This window comes from Amphiprion ocellaris, chromosome 7 (genome assembly GCF_022539595.1).
Source record: "Amphiprion ocellaris isolate individual 3 ecotype Okinawa chromosome 7, ASM2253959v1, whole genome shotgun sequence".
NCBI classification, from domain to species: domain Eukaryota; kingdom Metazoa; phylum Chordata; class Actinopteri; family Pomacentridae; genus Amphiprion; species Amphiprion ocellaris.
The window spans coordinates 9362107-9380910 of record NC_072772.1 but is presented as its reverse complement, the minus strand read 5'-3'; the positions used below and the strand labels follow the sequence as shown (position 1 = coordinate 9380910).

The 18804-nt window shown below is 39.1% G+C and overlaps 1 protein-coding gene across 1 annotated transcript; it reads right to left on the bottom strand.

The window, feature by feature from the left end:
• Positions 1–17: 17 nt before the first annotated feature.
• On the bottom strand, positions 18–18559 carry alkbh8 (alkB homolog 8, tRNA methyltransferase). The gene is made up of 12 exons (XM_023288930.3): positions 18318–18559; positions 16616–16749; positions 16422–16522; positions 16135–16266; positions 15733–15828; positions 15171–15275; positions 14414–14484; positions 10907–11013; positions 10445–10605; positions 9338–9621; positions 6002–6151; positions 18–4732 (listed from the first exon to the last, which is right to left on the bottom strand). Exons 1-12 carry the CDS (start codon positions 18453–18455, stop codon positions 3974–3976), a joined length of 2238 nt encoding a protein of 745 aa, XP_023144698.2. The 5' UTR covers positions 18456–18559; the 3' UTR covers positions 18–3973.
• Positions 18560–18804: the final 245 nt, after the last annotated feature.

The window sequence follows — 18804 nt, the reverse complement described above, 5'->3', positions numbered from 1 at the left end:
AAATAAAAATCTTCTGCCTCTCTTCAGTGTTTTATTGAGGAGGAATATGCATGTGTTCAAAATATGAATGGGTAATATAATGGGGTTATGTCCCCCATTTTCCCCACGAAATCTAAGTGAATCATTCCACCTTAATTCAATTCTGCTGGAAACAGGATAGGTGCACCTACCAGAGCAAACAACCAGACGCAAAAATAGTTCCGTTCCAGAGGCCGTCAATAACAAACAATTAAATCCATCTAAAATGACAAGAACAATTATCTTTAAATCCCTAACCCTGAAACTACTATATTTACTGCATGCTATACCAGGTAATATTTTTTATTCTAATAACATTATTCTCTGGTCCATGACACTATCGCTGACCTACCTCATGTATGTACAATGTCAGTAACTGTATCTATTGTTAATAACTGTATTTATTTCTGTATCATTAGAATCAGTTAAATTTGCCCTGAACCTTAGGTTTACTTTAAGCATGCCCCTTTACACACACGCACACATATAAAACTGCACATAATAGTTAAACACTCATTGGTTTTTCTCTAAACTGCTTCCCTTATTTAAATGCATGTTAGTTTAGACTGTAGCTTGTGCAGATGTTATCGAGTAAAGGCATTAGGATATTTTGTGAGGATAATACATCTATTTGTCACATCATTTTTATAGCCAGTAATCACACAATTGCCTAAAAGAGTATTATAATGTGTAAAACACAAGATAACATTATATCATTGAGCAGACATTCAAAAAACCTGAATAAAACTTCAAATAGAAAGTGGGAGAATTCTCAGCAGGAGCAGCCGATAACAGTTCAGTCTTCAAGACCAACAATAGATCAAAACCCATCAAAAGAGGTGAAATAATAAAACAAAACCATGTAAGACTCCATGTGCATTAATGAGCATTGATGCCAGCCGGTGAGTCCTGGATCACACTTGGGATTCTGTGTCAGGTGCTGGGTGGGGCTGAGGTCAGGGTCTTTTGCAGGCCAGTCAAATTCATACACGCTAAACTCAAAAAACACATTTTTATCAAGCCTGTTTTGTGCTTGCAGGTTGTGTAATGGTGAAACAAACTCCTGCCACAAACTAGACAGCATACTTTTGTCTAAAATATAACTAGAAGCTGTAGAATTAAGTTTCCCTACGGCTGGACCTGGCAAAATTCACAAAAATTAAGCTCCATGGAGACCAAAAGTACATAAAAGTAAAAAGGCAGGGAGAGACAAATACTTTTAGTCATATATAAATTTATTTCTTCATTTGTGTCTCCCTGGAGTTACTTACTTCTCAATGCTACATAATCACACATATCACCAATCAATCGGGGAAGTGTGTTTGACTTTATGTCTCTTGACTCCTGTGAGCTGATTTAAAATGTCTTACAGACTGCCGAATCAATGTACTACACCTGGGGGAGGGATACCTTTACATTTCAATAATCCCTCCAAATGTCAAGTGAGAATCTGCTGACAGACTCAACAACAACAACACTCAAATCTGTCTTTTGCTTTCTCTCTCACACACAAGCAGTCGTCTTCACTCTAATGAATAAGCCACTGTCAGTAAAAGCCACCAAACCGTCCCCGCCTCAGCGTCGTAATGTGTTTGCCTCAGCGGGTCTCAGAGGATTGAGAAGCCACAGGGGTAATTTTACCAGGAGCCGCTGACCAATTACCAACCTGCCACCAAAGGGCCACAATAAATAACCCCGCTCCACTCCTCCCACATCAATATCCTATTATCCTGCAGTTCATTCTGTCTTTTAGCTGTCTGGCAAAACACATCCTATAAATAATAACACTGTGAGTATGTGTGTAAGAAACAGTGGTTATTAAGTCATAAATCACTGTGACTATACACTAATTAACAAACTAACATTCCGTTTCAATTCATTGATCTCTGTGCAAACACATGGTTTAGACCAGGGGTGTCAAACATGCGGCCTGCGGCCCAAAAACCGCCCGCAGGACGACTTTGTAAAGTGTAAAAATTACAGAGCAGACATTAACTGCAAATTGTAAATTTGTAAAACTATAAATTTCAAATAATTTCTGGACCATGACAAGTTGTTTTGATCATAAAGTAAAATACTAGATTGCTCATTGTTCTTTTGTGTCTCATTTTGTAATATTTTGTGTTGTTTTTTGACTGACTTTTGTCATTTGTCTCATGTTTTAGTCATTGTTTTTTGTCGTTTTGTGTTTCCTTTTTGTCTCGCTTGTGTTTTTTGTCTTATTTTTGTCATTTTGTTTTTTTCGTTGTTTTGTGTATCATCTGTGGGGTTTTTTTGTCTTGCTTGTGTTGTCTTTTTTGTCGTTTTATAGCTTTTGTCATTTTTTGTCTTGTGGAATTTTTGTAATTTCTTGTCTTTTTGTTTTGTTTCATGTCATTTAGCTAATTTTTTTGTCATTTTGTGTCTCATTTTTGTAATATTGTCTTGTTTTTGTTGATTTTTGTCTTTTGTCTGACTTTCGTCGTTTTGATCGTAAAATAAAATATTATATTATTCAGTTCCAGCTACCTGTGACTAAATGATTTGTGACGTTGTAGACACACTCTGATCTGGAAGTTGTGTAAATGATAAACAGAAGCATAATATTGCTGAAATTGAACTTATTTTTCTCAAGAAATTTCACACTAAAACAAAGGAAAAATTTGGAGCTGTCTTTATTTATAGGTTATTATGCTGTGACTTTACTGGTTTGGCCCACTTGAGATCATATTGGACTGAATGTGGCCCCTGAACTAAAATGAGCTTGACTCCCCTGGTTTAGACAATGACCATGAAGTACTTCCTCTGTCAAACATGTTTTAAAAACGAGGAGAAAATATACAAATCTCCCACAGCTTCAAACGCCACCTTTAAGTTGAAAAGGTTGAGCACAGGCAGTTTATACACAGCTTAGTTACAGCTCGGTGGTTTCACAGCAGACAATGAGCAAAAGACAAGCCAAGAAGCAAAGCAGTGAGATGAAAAATCTTGTAGGTGATCTACTGTACAGACCACACACTGTGAGGAATGTTAAAAAGCCACTGGATTACAAAGAAGTAGCCAAAGTATGCTTTAAGCTGCTGCTCATCAACATCCTTCTCACCGGGAAACATGTCAAACATTAGCAGGAGTCAATGTTTTTTTTTTCTAAGCTATATAACAAAACTCAATGTCAAAGCATTTTACAAGAAGTAAGTGCAACAATCAAAGATTTGTAAAATGTTTTTATTGATTTCATGGTGCTTAATCTCTAGTAGCATCTGGGCATTTTTGGATCCTGTAAAATTTTTACTCACTGTGGGCCTGTCTTTTTTTTTTTTTTTCACACTAATTAGAGTTTTTGTTAAATTAAAAAAAATAATCAACAGGTACATTTTCCCCCAGGTGTTACCAATATTTCACAATTGGTGACTTTTCATACATTAGATATTTTACTTTTTACATTTTTATTTCGTTTCCACAATTGTCTCCTATCTGCTCTGTGCAAACAGCCTGCAGTTCAGCCTAGTTCAGCTGAAAAGTCCCAGATTTTTTGCCACATGACTGGTGGTCATAGCCAATTTAGGTTTTTACAGAATCTGGTTACTACAAATAATTTATTTTTGGCAAATGTTTAAAAAGGACATGTCAGAAAATGCGATTTTGATGAAATGTTAAAAGTCTGAGCTTAGATTTACAGAATTTTCCTGATGCAACGGCACATAACAGATGATCAGGCCAAGAACTAACGGTAAGTTTCACATCTAATTCTAGTTTCTGATTTTGCAGTTTCTGGCTCTGATAAATGTTATCATTTTCTTAATGTTATCATTTTCTTTCTTCTTTTTTTTTTTTAAAACAATAGCCTCTCAATCCCTCCAGGGGGTTAAACCGCATTTAAACAAGCACAGCATCTTTTAAATGTTGTTTTGTTTTTTAAACTAAACTGTCATGGTTTGTGACAGAATTCTCCAAACATGTACTAGCAACAACATGACTATAAACCATCCTTCTGTAATATAACACACCAGTTGCCCTGGTCGTGGTAGCTGCTCTGCACTTTGACTCCATTCACCTGAGCACACAGCTGCTCCAGCTCCCCCTGCTGGAAAACGTGATAATAGCGATGAAAGACAGGCGCCGGGCTGCTCTCCAACTCTGATTTTACAGTAGAACTGGAAGTCTGAGTGGTGTTGCCACTTGGACTGGGTTTAGAGTCTGGGATGTGAGCAGCATCACTGGTGTCAAGTCTTGATCCAGAAGGCTCAAACCCTGGACTGGGGTCAGCTTTTGGACTCAAGCTAGAGACCGAACAACAGTTATTTGACGTCTTCTTAGGCTTCTCCTTTCTTTTGTCCTTCTTGCCGCTGTCTCCTGATTCCTCGTCCCCTCGTTTCTTCCCCTCCTTCAGATGCCAGGGAACCAACAGGTCCTGGGTGTTAAAGGCTGTGCGGTTGGTGTGCACACTAAGCTTCCCATCAGTCACTCTGCTAACATCCGTCATGCTGTCGTGCGGCCTGCAGCTATCTTCTAAATGGCTACTGATCTGGATGCTTGATTTCCCATGAGGTTCCTGACTGTCCTCTGATGTGTTTTTAGAGGGGATGTGATTGCCATGATGCTCTTTGTTGTTCTCTTTGAGGTATTTGGACTTCTGTTTGTTGTACTCTTGTTCAAAAGCCCAAACGTAGATGAGCGCCCGACCTCCAGGCTTCAGAAGTCTCACCAGCTCCCTCACTGCTGCCAGCCGACGCTCCTGAAATGCACACACAGGCTTTTAAGTGAACATTTCAATCAGTCAGGAACTAAAAAATCCAACTTACTAAACTCAGGGACCAAACAGGACTAAAAACGTGAAGAAATGTAGAATTTTATTGAAATTCAGGACACGTGAAGGTTAGCCAAATCACACAAATGCAGACACAAAGTGATAAATCGATTTGACTAAAGGCATGACCTGAGGCAAAATGCTTTCAACCAATCAGTCAAAATATTGATCCATGATGGTTGTGTTTGAGTCATTGTCAAAAAGGAGGCTCCAGAGGTGGAAAAGGAATTTTAAAACAACCAAAAAGGCAAGATGTGAGTCTCAAAAGTAAGTAAGATCTGAGTATTCTTCTGAGTTTTTGCATTAATTTCTCTCAGCCTCTCTGCTTTAGACCAGTAGGGGAAGTTAGATAAATGCTCTGAACCCCAAAATCCACCTGTGGGTTTGAAAAGCATTTTGTCTTTAAAAAAAAAAATACCGAAACTACACTATTTACCAGAGACAGAAATGGTAAAAACAGAGAGAGTTAGCAAACTTGCAACTTCTGTACAGTCCTTTCGGTAGTCATCTCTGAAAGTCATTATCTAATTCATTAAAACTGTTTCATTCTACAGTTCTCATTTAAAGATTGGCTAGAAATAAACTTCTTGGATGAACCATTTTCTGTTAAAAAAAAAGAGAAAAAAAATCATTAGTAACTCAGCTGTGACCAAAAGTCCCATTATAAAAATTCGGGAAGTTTCCAGCTGAAGTAGGCTGAGCTGCAGGCTGTGTTTAAACAGTGCATGAGGTAAATGTTGATTCCAGCTTTTTTCAAACCTTGTAAAATGCACAATCAAAGAAATCCAACTTTAATTTTTTTTTTTTTATGAGTTATGGCCTTATATTGCAGTGAAATGTGAGCCTCCAGTGAGTAAAAATTGAACAGGGGCAAAGAAACACCCAGAAACAGCTTGTGGTTCAGAATTTTACATATCAACTAATTGCTAATTTTTAAATTAAATGTAAGAAAAAAGTTTCCATTCCTAAACTTTAAAGCATCAACCAGGGATCTATCTGTAAATCTGAATCCCTAACTGGTTGGAAAGGAGTTCCTTCAAATACTTTTTAGGGAAGAGGAAACCTAAATTTGTGATTTCCCAAACAATTTAGCAGCCAGTGGAAAGTGTTTCGGTTTGGGTCAATCTGACTGAAAAACTGATATAATGCTTTCTAGAAAAATGGACATATCATCTGTTATTCTTTGTGTGAACATACCTGTGTGGAAAAGTGGTGTACGACAGCTATAGAGATGCAGGCGTCACAGGATGCTGTTCGCAGAGGGACACTAAGAGCATCAGACACAAATGCGTGGAAACCTCTTTCTGCACAGATCTGGATGAGAGCACTGCTACGATCACATCCCACCTGAAATGAGACAAAACAGACACAAAGGCATGTAAAATCATTCATTAACAGTATGATAGAGGGCAAAAATGTTGATAATCACACAGAAAACAAGATGAAAAAGCCACGGATTGTTCTTTAAACTTGTTAAAAGGAGGAGGAAGCACAAAACAAAACTGCGAAATATAATCAACAAATGACCAAAAAATGGTAGAGAGATAGATTAACTACAGAGAATGAGATGAAAAAAACAAAAAATATAAAGAAGTGTGGCGAGTGGGAAGCTGGAAAGAGACGTAAAAGGAAGAAAAAAACAGTGGGAGGAGCTACTGGACGGCACTAATAATAACTTTCAACACATTTAGTCTCAGGAAACAATTCAAGCAGGCTTTGTGTGACTTTTTTCCCCCAAAAGAGACAGAGGTGATAATAGATGGCAAGAAAAAACACACACATATACAAGCAGACACACAGACTCGATCCATTACAGACATGCAAACACACAAATGGTCAGCCTTTTTCATTTCAATTAAAACTGGGGATATTATAGCAGTGTTAAACAGCACTGAAAAGTGGAACAGGAGACAGAGAAAAAGATTGAGGGCAGGAAGACAGACAAAGCCAATGCAGAAGAAAAGAAGCAGGGTTAAGAGAAAATTAGACAAAAAAAGAACAAAAGTCAGAAAGCCGGTGTGTGACATGCATGATCAGTGTTCAGTGTTCTCTCTGTAATGATTTTTCACAGCCGCTGTCTGAGTCAGGATAAGCTGCTTACACACACCTCCAAATCCCAAACACGAATATCTCAGTGTGCATACGTAAACAGAAAATTTAGGATATTACCATGGAAACTGAGCTAATGCAAACAATGACATCTAGCAGAAATCAGAGCGAGAACACGGATCTCGTCCCCAGATGCGATTCATTTAGTTCGCCTCAAACACAACACGATGTTTACACCTGAGTCAACCTAAAAAACAAACTGGCTTTTAACCAGCTGATATCTAAATCTTATCTTCAAGTGAACAGCAATACTTCCCACAGAATCAAAGCATTTCCCACATGACCAGCCTGCAGCACACTAGGAGGCAGATAAGTAAACTGCAGCTTCTTGCCCACAGAAAGTGTAATGATGCAAAGCTTACCTCACGCTGGAGCAGAGACTTGACGCAGCTCCTCTTCATTTTACATTTATGAGCTTTATGCTGAGCACCGAGACTATGACCTCTACAGTGTGTTTGCTGCTGCACTTTTTAGTGCTAGTTGATTTCAGGAGGGTTCCAATGTTGAATGAAACTCTGACAATGCATACAAATTTTGGCTAAATGCATATTATTATTACTTCTATTTTCACATTCTACCTTTTTGTACTTGTCTCATGCTGTATTTTATTGTAAATACCAAATGTTTTTGTACTTTTTTTGGGAAATAGCAGCATTTTTGGCACCTTATTTCTACAACCAACACAACTTGCATGTTAATTGCACATTCTTTTGCACATTGTTTCTATCTATCTATCTATCTATCTATCTATCTATCTATCTATCTATCTATCTATCTATCTATCTATCTATCTATCTATCTATCTATCTATCTATCTTTTCTTTAAAGTAACCATTCTAAATTTTGGAACACAGTTTCTGTAATTTACTTCTGAGGGATAAAAACTGTGTTTTCTAATAGAAGAAACTGGGTGGGAGTGAGCTTACAGAAAAAAAAATACCCGACTTGCATCTATCTTGCTTGTTTAATCCCTGCAGCACATGAGGAGAAATATAAAAATGTGAATTTGTCAGATTAGGAATAGCTACATGCTGTCAGCGCTACTTCAACTAATACTTCAGAGTCTTACTCACTATTTGTATTTGTACGTTTTGGATCCAAAAAAAGCCTAATGGAGCCAAGTTTAACATAACCAGGATATATTTTTGTTATCTGGCTTCACATATCCTAACAACCACAGTCTCACTAGGTGCTCACACTAAGCTGGATACAAACTTATTCACTCTAGCTTTGAGTGTATTCACATAAAAAGGCCAGTATTGAGTACAGAGCTGCGTATTTCTCACAAGAAGAACAAACTATAATTCTAAATCAATATGGGAAATCTCAAAATCTAACACAGGCTAAAAGCAATACAGCTGCTGCACCAAAGCCAGGAAAGAAAGGTAGCAGACAGTGTGAATGCAAAGGTTCAATAGTCTTATCTACATCACTGCCCCATCATGAGGACATGCATAGACCTGTCTAGGATTACAACTGTGTATTACATTGAATTAATTATTAAATGTGTTGCTCAGATGCAGCCTATTCTCACGGGACTTAAGACAATTTTATTTTTATTCTTCCACCTGCAGCCCCTGTGGTGTTAAACAGCCGCAAGAGCAGCAATCAAGCCGTTAAGTAGGTTTAGGCTGCAAATCTCATAAGGTCAACAAGCACAAGGCTTCAGTGCTTTATCAGTCTCTGTTTTGGGATTCTATCGCTATTCAAAGACCTATAGAAAAATAAAATTGCTTTGAAACTGTTTGCGGTCAGGAGGAAAAAAGAGAAAGCGCAAGACTAGAGCTCCCCCACTGAGAATCTATATCTCCCATATCTATGCTCAGCAGGGAGAGAGGAGGGTTTAGATGCTAAAAACTCTTGACCTCCAAAGAGACCCTCTTTTCTTTACTGGACAACAAAATCCACAGGAGGAGAATTGATTGGTCAGAAGGAGGTGTTTTTATACACATATAAACCCTAAAAGAGGTGACGCACCCTATTAACCTGAAGTAACCCCCAAATCCTGCTTCGTGGTACCAGACCTTGACCTTTTTAATGTGACATTGTTATGTACGACTGTTAAAGTTATTGATCAAGTCAAGCTCGTCTCAATCATATTTATAGACGGCTGGTCTGAAAAAGGACTTCACCTGCTTATACTCTCCTTCTGAATCTGTTCTACTTTTTACATTTGCAGTAGCAGCAGAGGAGGAAGAGGAGTTCTAGTGCAGGAGCTCTTCGGCTGCTACTGATTTGCTGAAACAGCCGTTAGGACATGTTTCTGCACATAAATGACTGTTATGAAAACGTGTGGCATTTCAAAGTGAAGACAATCTAACAAGCAGCAGCAATAAAAACGCAATGATAAAGGAACTCCCCTGCAGGGATCGCTGAAGCATCACAAAATTACAGGCATTATTATAGTATATGATGACACTCAACTGCAATCACGTCTGGGTTGACTCCCAGGTATTTTCCGTTCCCACAGCCCACGTCGGCCAGCACACTGCGGGGTGGGAGCGAGGTCAGGAAGTGGCAAACGTGAGGCCAGGGGGAGTGGCGAGTGTTGCTGAAGTGGGAGGCGATGGCGTCGTAGACCCGGTGCACGTACTCCTCCTCCAGGCGGGCTGCGTCGGCACGGCAACAGGGAAGCGTCGGGGGAGATGGCGGCAGAGAGAGCGAAGGTGTTGAGGGAGCTCCCTGACTGTCACAGGCAGACGGGAAGGCTGGGGAGGGAAAGGTGTTGAAGGGTGAGATGTATGTACGTTCTCACTCAGCAGCTTTGCTACATGAGATCAACCTACTCTTCAACTTTTATGATGATCCTGCAACTGCTTCTTCACACAAAAAAAAGCCAATTTCTGCCTCAAGATACTCAAATGTGTTGATCTCCTGTTTTTTTTTTCAGAAAACATTAAGGTGTTAGACTGTTAGTCAGACAAAATCAGCAAATTGAAGATAATACTGTGGCCTCTGAGAAATTGTAGCTCTAATTGCTTGCAAATTGAAGATGATTTTTTGAGTCCTTTGGGGTTATCACATGCTCATATGTGAGCAGCCAGTATGACATTTGTTTCTATTAGTAAAATGTGTCAAAAGTAACAGAAAAGCAAGCAATTTCATAATTTAAATGGTAGCTTACATGTTGCAACTTTAGAGAAAAGGAAAGTATTTTGTATCACCACATATTCTGTTACATGGTGCGTGCGTTCAACAGATAATAGAATAAAATGGTTTGACGTGCATTTTTTATGATGCTTATGGATTTACAAACTCAGTTAGTGTTTGCTCACAAGGTTTCTTCACAAACAATGCAGGCCTGCTAATAAAAATGCACTCAATCTTCTGTGATGTGCTTTTTATTGATGTGTCCGTCAGGTCGGATACTATAAGCGCTCTGCAGGTTGTGACACACTTGGAAGACATTCAGGGCAGAAGGGTTTTTTTTGTCTCTAGATTGTACAAATATAGCTCATCTCACATCAATGGTAATGCAGCCTACTGTTAGCAGACACATAGTGTGCTCAGTTGTGTGCACAATTTTCTCACCACAGCGGCAGGGTTCATGTCTGATCTTGCGGAAAGTGAACGAAGTGCGGGTGCCCCTCTTGCTCAGAGTGAGACCGCTTTGGGTCCCGAGGTCAGGCCTTGAACCAGCAGGGGATGGTGGGTCACAGGCAGGCACCATGTCAAACTTTCGAGGAGTAATTCTGAAAGAAGAAAGGAAGCAGTTGTTGTAGTTATAGTAGACTGTCATACATAAACTGAAAATAACCAATACTAGAAGATGTGGATGTGACCAACTTCACCAATCAGAACCTAGTGAAAGCAAAACAATGTGGAAAAAAGGGAAAAAGTTTTCGACAAAATATAGTATGGAGTCCAAAGACATTTCAGTAGAAGAGAAAAAGAAAAGAACTGTCAGTCGTCTGTGAATCGACCTAAAGCTCGTGTCAAGATAAACTTGCTCCCAGAGGCAGAGACTGATCAATCTGACACAGTTGAGCTTACCCATGTGTCCAAAGGTATCTGCTCTCTCCCTTCATCAGCAGGAGGCTCCGTCCCGGCAACACCACGGCAATGACACGACCATCAGGGTGACAGAAGTCCATCACCGTCTGCAAAAACACACAAGTATGGACATGCAATCTTCTATTTATAGGCAAAAAAAAACTGTAAACCAATGAGAACTTGTGTGTCGCAGTAGATGGATTGTGTATATTATTATTACTGACGCACTGATTTCTCACCCAACATGGTGGTTAGCTCAAGACATTTGCTGATAATAAGCAGCTAAAATTTAAAATCTAAATAAATTATTGCATTATTGCAGTTTGACTTTAGCCCACTCTGACCATGTCATACCCTCCAGAAAAACTTGATTTCACCAATATGGTTGATTGGATCAATGTGTTTCTACTTGTTATTCTGTAACTGCTGGTAATGAGTAACAAACCTCAATACTTGCAGCATCGATCAAACGGTTTTCATAATTTCAAGTATGCAGAAACTGTTAAGCACCTTTTAATGCCTCATTGATTTCTCAGTCTTGTTTACTTCAGTTCTCCAATAGGATATTGTGTGGCTTAATGTAGTTTTGATCATTTTCTTCTCCATCCAAAACCGATCAATTTTTCTTACTTTGACCTTAAACAATCCGATAGGTCTGCACCAAATTGATTAGTCAGTTAATCATTATCATTCAGGTGCTGTTCATCCAGATTTACAGCACAAATTAGTCATTGAAAAAATGCCGGCGTCAAACTACAATCAACATCACAAATGAAAGCAAAATTCTGACTGACGTCACCCTGAGGAAGAGAAAAAAGCCACTGTCTTCCTGCTCTCTCTCTAACAACCAGCTGAGGCATCTCCACCCCGGCACTGGTGCTTGATCCTAATGTTTCCCTACAGCACATAACAGCACAAGCTCTGCTGGGAAATTACATCCACACAGTTTCAAACTGCATCTCTCCAACTTCTGACAGCAGGCAAATTGGATTTTGTGAGGAGGAGGTGTATGTGTGTGAGTGCGAGCGGGAGTGAGTGAGAGACAGATATGGGTGATGCGTTGGATTGTGAAAGAGCAGGCGACTCCGGCAAGTGATCAGATCTTTCCCTCGGACCGCAACCGAGCTCCCACACTTTCTCGAACGCACAAACAAACACACAACAGGCAGCGACAGGACTGTGCGGTTCCCTTCTGAGGAGCATTAGCCGATCAATGAAACCGGTGGAATGTGACTGAATCGATGGCGATGCTGGCAGCTACACGTCACTACAAGACTATTCATCATTTTCTCACACACACACACACACACACACACACACACTCTCACAGTTGTAAGGCTACGCTTGTGAGGACATACAATGATATTACAGAGCCCCTCACCCTGACTTTAGCCATGACAAATAAATGCCTAACTCTAACCTAATTCTACTCGTGGTTCAAAATCCTCAAGCGACTCTTTGAAGTTGTGTCAGAAAATGAGGAATGGTCAAAATGTCCTAAATTTCAAGCTAATCCTCACAAAGCTACACAACCTTATAGACAGCCATTTACTTATTTTCTCACTACATCTCAACACAAACAGGCTCAATAAACCTGGAAAGTGCAGCTATGTTTACTGCAACATAATCACAGGAGGTCACACTGCATAAAGCGTTCATGTGTTTAATCAGTAAATCAGTTGTGTTGCTTTTTGAAAGAAATCAAATCAAAGCGACTGACTGGCAGAAAGCAACGCTTTTATGATGCACTAAATCTTTCTTCGCAGGAATCGAAACTGAATCCAATCACAGCTGGATAAACTCTTTACAGCCACAGATGAAGAAATTACAAGGAAAAAAGCTTTGTCATATTTCTGTATTTATATTATATTATCGAATTAGTCACTATTCTCTGTGGTCAGTACATCCACACATTCTGAGAACCCCGCTTTGGGGGTTGAAATATGTAACTGCATTGTAATAATTGATAAGTAACTGAAATCTCAGAGTCCAAATGGGGACCATCTTTAACAAGTAGCAGTCCACTGATATAGCCTTTTCAGTAGCTATGCTGATAATTCAGAGAGCTGTACGATGTAAAATGCTGATATCATGTTGCTGTTGGTTTTTAGCAGCTACAATTGAGTCACATATTAACAGAATGCTAACAGCAAACGCTTCACCCCAACACTGTCAGGTATAATACTACCAAGAAACAAAATCCCAATGTGAAGTCTTGTGTTATCTAATGCTGACAGTTACGCTTGCTTGTCATTCTACAATCATCCGGATAACAAACCTAATAAATGTTCTACAACCACATTTCCTAATGAGAAGGAGTGGAGGCTGGAAACGCCCAATAGCTTGTCGAGTCATTTAACTGCCCCGATCAAGCCGTCTGTCACTAAATTGTACTCAACTTTCTTCGGAAGCAACTGATCGTTTCAGATATTCTTCTAAATACTGTCTCCTCCTTTAGCTCTGATCACTTGATATAATATGCCCATACTTGTTTTGTAGCTCAGAATCTCCACTGAAAAGCGAAGATAATGAATGCACGGCACACACACACACTGTCTGTCTGCCAGTCTGTGTTTGTATGTGTGTGTGTGACAGATGCCGCAACAGATGACAGCTGATTGCTAATAGAGCCGCTGTTTTTTAACTTAGCCGGGACAGACGGGTGTTTATCTACAGCGATGAGCTTACAGAGGCTAAACCCACATCCTAGTTTCAGGTCAAAACACCTGGTAACATCTGGAAGAGTCAAGGACATAAAGAGACCAAAAGGTTAGAGGAAAATCTGTATCTCTTGTTTTCATTCTTCGTTTACAAAATTTCTTACAACCAAGTCGTTAACTGCATGCTGTAGTGACAGAACGCCGCAACGATCAAGAAGATGACAGTGTGTCAGAGGGTGAGAAAAGAATTAGATGTAGTATGAGGGGAAAATGTTCTCAGTCAAATCACAAAGAAATAGTGACAACACCCTGAGATTGAGGAATCCCAATGTTCAGTGAGGTGATGGTTAATTGTATTGATCAAACCAGGAGCCAGTTGTTGAAAAGTAATCTGACTGAATTTCAGCTGTCGAATTACATTAAATCTGTAAAATGGGCTGTTTAAAAGACAAAAAAAAAAGATTCTTTAATCAGATTTGATCACATAGTCTAGTGTTTTTGATCTTGGTGTGATGATCCTGGATAACAAACCGTGGGATTTCCAAATCCAGGTCATTCTGATTGAGAATAATTGGTCCCAGGACACAGAAAGGATGACAAACAGAAAGACAAATGTCTGAGAACACTGTATTTACATAAATGTTCACCTTTTAACTGTTGCATCCTTGTTTTAAGCTAAAAAAAAAAAACTGTTTATTTCAGACTCTATAAATGTGTATTTCTTATTTTACTTCCTGATATCTACACCCTGAGTACCGCTGGTCGATACTGGCTGCACAAGCTGATGGATGAGTTTTATTGTCGGGTAAATCACATCACGGAGGTGTGTGATGATGTTGCTTCTTACCTTTGCCCCCAGGCTCAGTGACAGGATGGTGTCCTCAAAGGCTGAATGAGTGTCCACATGAGGAGGAATGCCTGAAGATAGTACAAACACACATGCAGAATAAAAACCATTACACCAAAGTCTATAAAGCCTCTCTAATATATAAAAAGGACATGCGAAACTCATTCAGATTTTTAACAACGCATTTTAGTGCGTGTGGTAGACAGAGTCTTTACAAAAATCTCAATTTCAGCCCTAGATTGTTTGCTAGTACTGTATTTTTTTAAAAAAACTGTCAGGAAACACAGACTATTATTGTTTATCATAGCTGCAGATTGGAACAATTCTGCTGCCACCTTGTGGTACAGACCAGTAAACTCTATCTGTGCGCCACTTAATTCAGTTTTTAAATCAACAGTAAAACCACAGTGTTCTGGAGAACAAATGAGTCTGTTTTTAGTACCAATGCATTGACTTGACACTTAAGCATTCATATAGACTCTAAAATAAACATATTTATTTTACATCTACTGCATGTTTTTATCTGTGATTGTGTGAGTTTTGTCAGTGATACCTGGAGCACTCTAGCAGACAGCACACCTGTTTAACATTCATGTCTGAGTGATTTGGCACTAACGGATGATGTTCAGAAACAGCTATTCCCCCTGCGTTGGTAGCTGAACCACCCTGACATGTTCATATTGATATTTTTGTGAATTATTCATGTGTTTGTGCCTCTATGCAACTAGGTCAGCCATTAGAGACAGGAAGAGCTCACCCTGTCCAGACTCATACTGGTTTACAGTCAGCTGGTCTGGCATCATGCTGATGTGTCCGTTGCTTACACACCGCTCCAGCACAGGTAAACACTCGTCAGGAAGACCTAGGTACACACACACACACACACACACACACACACACACACACACACACACACACACACACACACACACACACACACACACACACACACACACACACACACACACACACACACACACACACACACACACACACACACACACACACACACACACACACACACACACACACACACACACACACACACACCGCGCCCTGCTGAAAACCTATAATAATAAATGACAGCTCTCTGTGTGACAATGTAAGATACAAAGATTTCTGATTTTTGGAAACTTCTACAGAAAGTGGACACTGTTGAGGGCAGCACAGCAGCAAAATTCACAGCATCCCAGTTTCAAGACTATAATTGTCAAGTAAAATGTAATAGGTGACTGGACTAATAACCAAACCTAACAAAATATAATCCAAAAAAACTTGCTTGGACTAAAAATAATGGAAAAGAAAAACAAGAAGCTTACCTGCAGGTAGCGGCTTGTCCTTATCCACGTTGTTGTTGTCATAGCGAAATTCAAAACCATAATGTTTCACTCTTCTGTGCTTGAGAGCTTTTTGAGCTAAAAGGCATTAGGATGAAGTTAGCAAAGCAGGCTAGCACAGAAAAGAAATGCTGGTACTCCTCCTTAAAATGAACACAAATTGAAAGAGGATTATTCAGAATACATCAAGACCACCTGCGATCATATATCAGTGTATGATGCACACTTTTATATGTTAATTTAATGAAACATTTTGCAATTTTCTTTTTTTTCTCTGTTCTGCTGAATCAGTTCAATTCGGTGTTAAACACAAATGTTTTCTTATTGGATAATGCAAGAAGATCTGCATCACGAGCCAACCCACTGAAACATGCAAACCCTCACCAGTGATGTCATCATTAGTGGACGACCAATCTATAGCACTGAGCAGCACAGCTTCTTCCTCTGGAGACACGAAATCCTCCACCAAGGCTAATCCCTCTGGCAAAGGGACAGATGTCTCCTCTTCATGTGTTACTGCATACAAACATACACACTGTAAGGCTCAAAGTTCGGGCTGCAAAAATATCTTTCTAATGTCTATGATTTTCAAACTAACCTCAGGTCTGAACATTTAATTTTTTTATGGAAAGTTTTAACAGTGATTTGCAATTTTGTGTGTGTTATAATACCTGATTCCACATAACTGAGGTAGAGTGTGACACTGTTCTCTCCACATTGAAGCATCTGTCCATTCAGGTGGACGTGAGCATTTCGAGCACTCTCCTCAGATCTGGAAAAAGATTAAAAATAACAATGGTATGACTTTAAAATCTAACTTTCCTGTAGGTATAATACAAGTTGCTGCTGTGATGAAATACTTTGCCTGTACGTGACGAAAGCGTAAGGTTTGTGAGGAGGCATGACCAGAGTCTCCACCTCTCCCATCTCCTTCAGAGCTGCAGAAAGTCCCTCTCGACTAACACCGTTGCCCAGACCGCCATTGGCCACCACCAAACTCTGAAGAGACACAATAGAGGGAGATCTTATAGAAAGCAGATCCAAAGCTACATCCAAAACAGGTTGAAGGTCTGAACCAGTCACATCATCAGATTGTATTAAATCCTAAGGCGACAGAACAAAGAAAGACAGCCTTGTGAAAAAATAGCTTTTGTTTTGTGTAACATCTTCTAGTCCAATTAAAGCCACTTTGTATGTGATTACAGCATGTTTAAAATCACTCCTATTGCTTGGAGAAAAAATACATTATCTTGCTGAGTGTGTGCTACAATACAACACATCTAAGTTAAGTATGCATTGTGTGATTTCTCTCTCATTTATGATGTCGTATGACAGTGTGGCATCCCCATCAACAATCAGACACATTACATTTGTATAAAATGGAAAGTAGACACAAAAAAACAAGAACAGTGGCACCCCTTTCACATCTCTATTTAGCTTTGAGAGCTTCATTTATTTGTCTTTTCTCTCATTTTCTTGAAATACACTACCGGTCAAAAGTTTTAGAACACCCCAATTTTTCCATTTTTTTATTGGAAATTATGCATGGTAATGTTTCATTATACTCTGAAACGAAAACATAGAACAAATAAAAGATCTATTAAAAAAAATAAAAAATCAGTTTAGAAACCGAAATGTATTCTAAACTTCTGACTCATCAAAGTAGCCACCTTTGGCAGATATAACAGTTGAAAACCTGTTTCTGAGCCTTTAAATGTAGAAGAAAACTACTCACTGACACCTTGACTTTCTTTGCGGTTTCTCTGTGGGAAAGACTACATTTTTAAGTGTTTTGATGGTCTGTCTCTCTTATATTGTTAATTGCGTGGATTCTCAACCTCAATATTTAATGAAGGTTCCTCTGTATTTTGTCTAATATTGCAGGTCAGAACTTGTATCATTTAGTATAGTCAGGTACATTTGTATAATATATAATATTGTAGGGTAACCTTAACCTTAATATTTAAACTTGGTAGGTAAATTTGTACCATCAGTCTTTCACCACCGATGTTTTAAAAATGCGGTATAAAATTATGACTTCACTTGAATAATTGTAGCAGTTTTTTCCCTTTTTGCATCAAAATGAATGCATTTATTAGGAGCATTTTATTGTATTTCCATGTCTGTAGAGTACTGCTGTTTATAAGAATGAAAGCTGCATATTTTAATTGTATCGTCCCTATGAAAAACTGATTCAGTTCCTGCTGCAAATAGCTCCTAATGCAATCATTACAGGGTAAAAAGCTGATTCTAGTTGTATCATGGACCATGACAAGTTCTCTTCGATACCTAAACTGCTGTTGTTTGTTTGTTTTGTTTGTTTCCTTTAGAGGATTTAAATATGTAAACACAAGCTAATATCAAAGCGATACGTGACAGTTAGTCAGGTGTGTTAGCAACCTACTATCATGCCTTTGTTCTTAAATGAATAATTAAATTTGAAGTGTACTTTATTGCCTCTAATCGCTGGAAAATGTAGATATAGAGGAATATATCTAACAGTTAGCTCTATCTCGAGCCTGTCAGTTGCTCCACTTCCGGTTTTTAAAAGTAGTTTTTTCCGTTACCTTGGTGGGCTGTGCTGCTGTACTGATTCCTTCATGTTTCAATAAAGTGTGACTGGCTTTTAGCTGTTTTCTGAGAACTTTCTTCTCCTCTTTGCTCCTTCTGACGGTCTTCACGTTGTTTTCCACACTAGAATCCATAGTGCGTTGTTTTATTGTGTCCGGGTGCAACTAGCTTTGAAAATCTATGGTTCCTGAAGCGTCTCGTTCCAAGACAGCAGCTAGTGATGGTCCTCTGATACCCGAGGCTTCGACACATGCGCTGTAGCTCATGAAGCAAACGTATCGAGCCACTGTGCCGAGGCGTGGTTTGGTCACGTGACTCGTGACGTTTGAATCACTTCAGTGACGTTTGAAGCACTCAACTGCTTCGAATCACCTGATTGGTTCGGTTTGTTATGTGAATCACTCAGCGGGATCGAGTGTTCCGGGATAGGAGATCCCTATTTAGTGTTGTTCATTTGAATTGTTTTTAGCAGAATAGATTGTT

Excerpts from the sequence above, each read along its gene's own strand:
- alkbh8 (XM_023288930.3), bottom strand. The coding sequence starts at position 18,455 with ATGGATTCTAGTGTGGAAAACAACGTGAAGACCGTCAGAAGGAGCAAA. Across the intron at positions 16,750-18,317 it reads CAGCAGCACAGCCCACCAAG|AGTTTGGTGGTGGCCAATGG; the intron begins GTAACGGAAAAA and ends GTGTCTCTTCAG. Across the intron at positions 11,014-14,413 it reads CACTGAGCCTGGGGGCAAAG|ACGGTGATGGACTTCTGTCA; the intron begins GTAAGAAGCAAC and ends GTGTTTTTGCAG.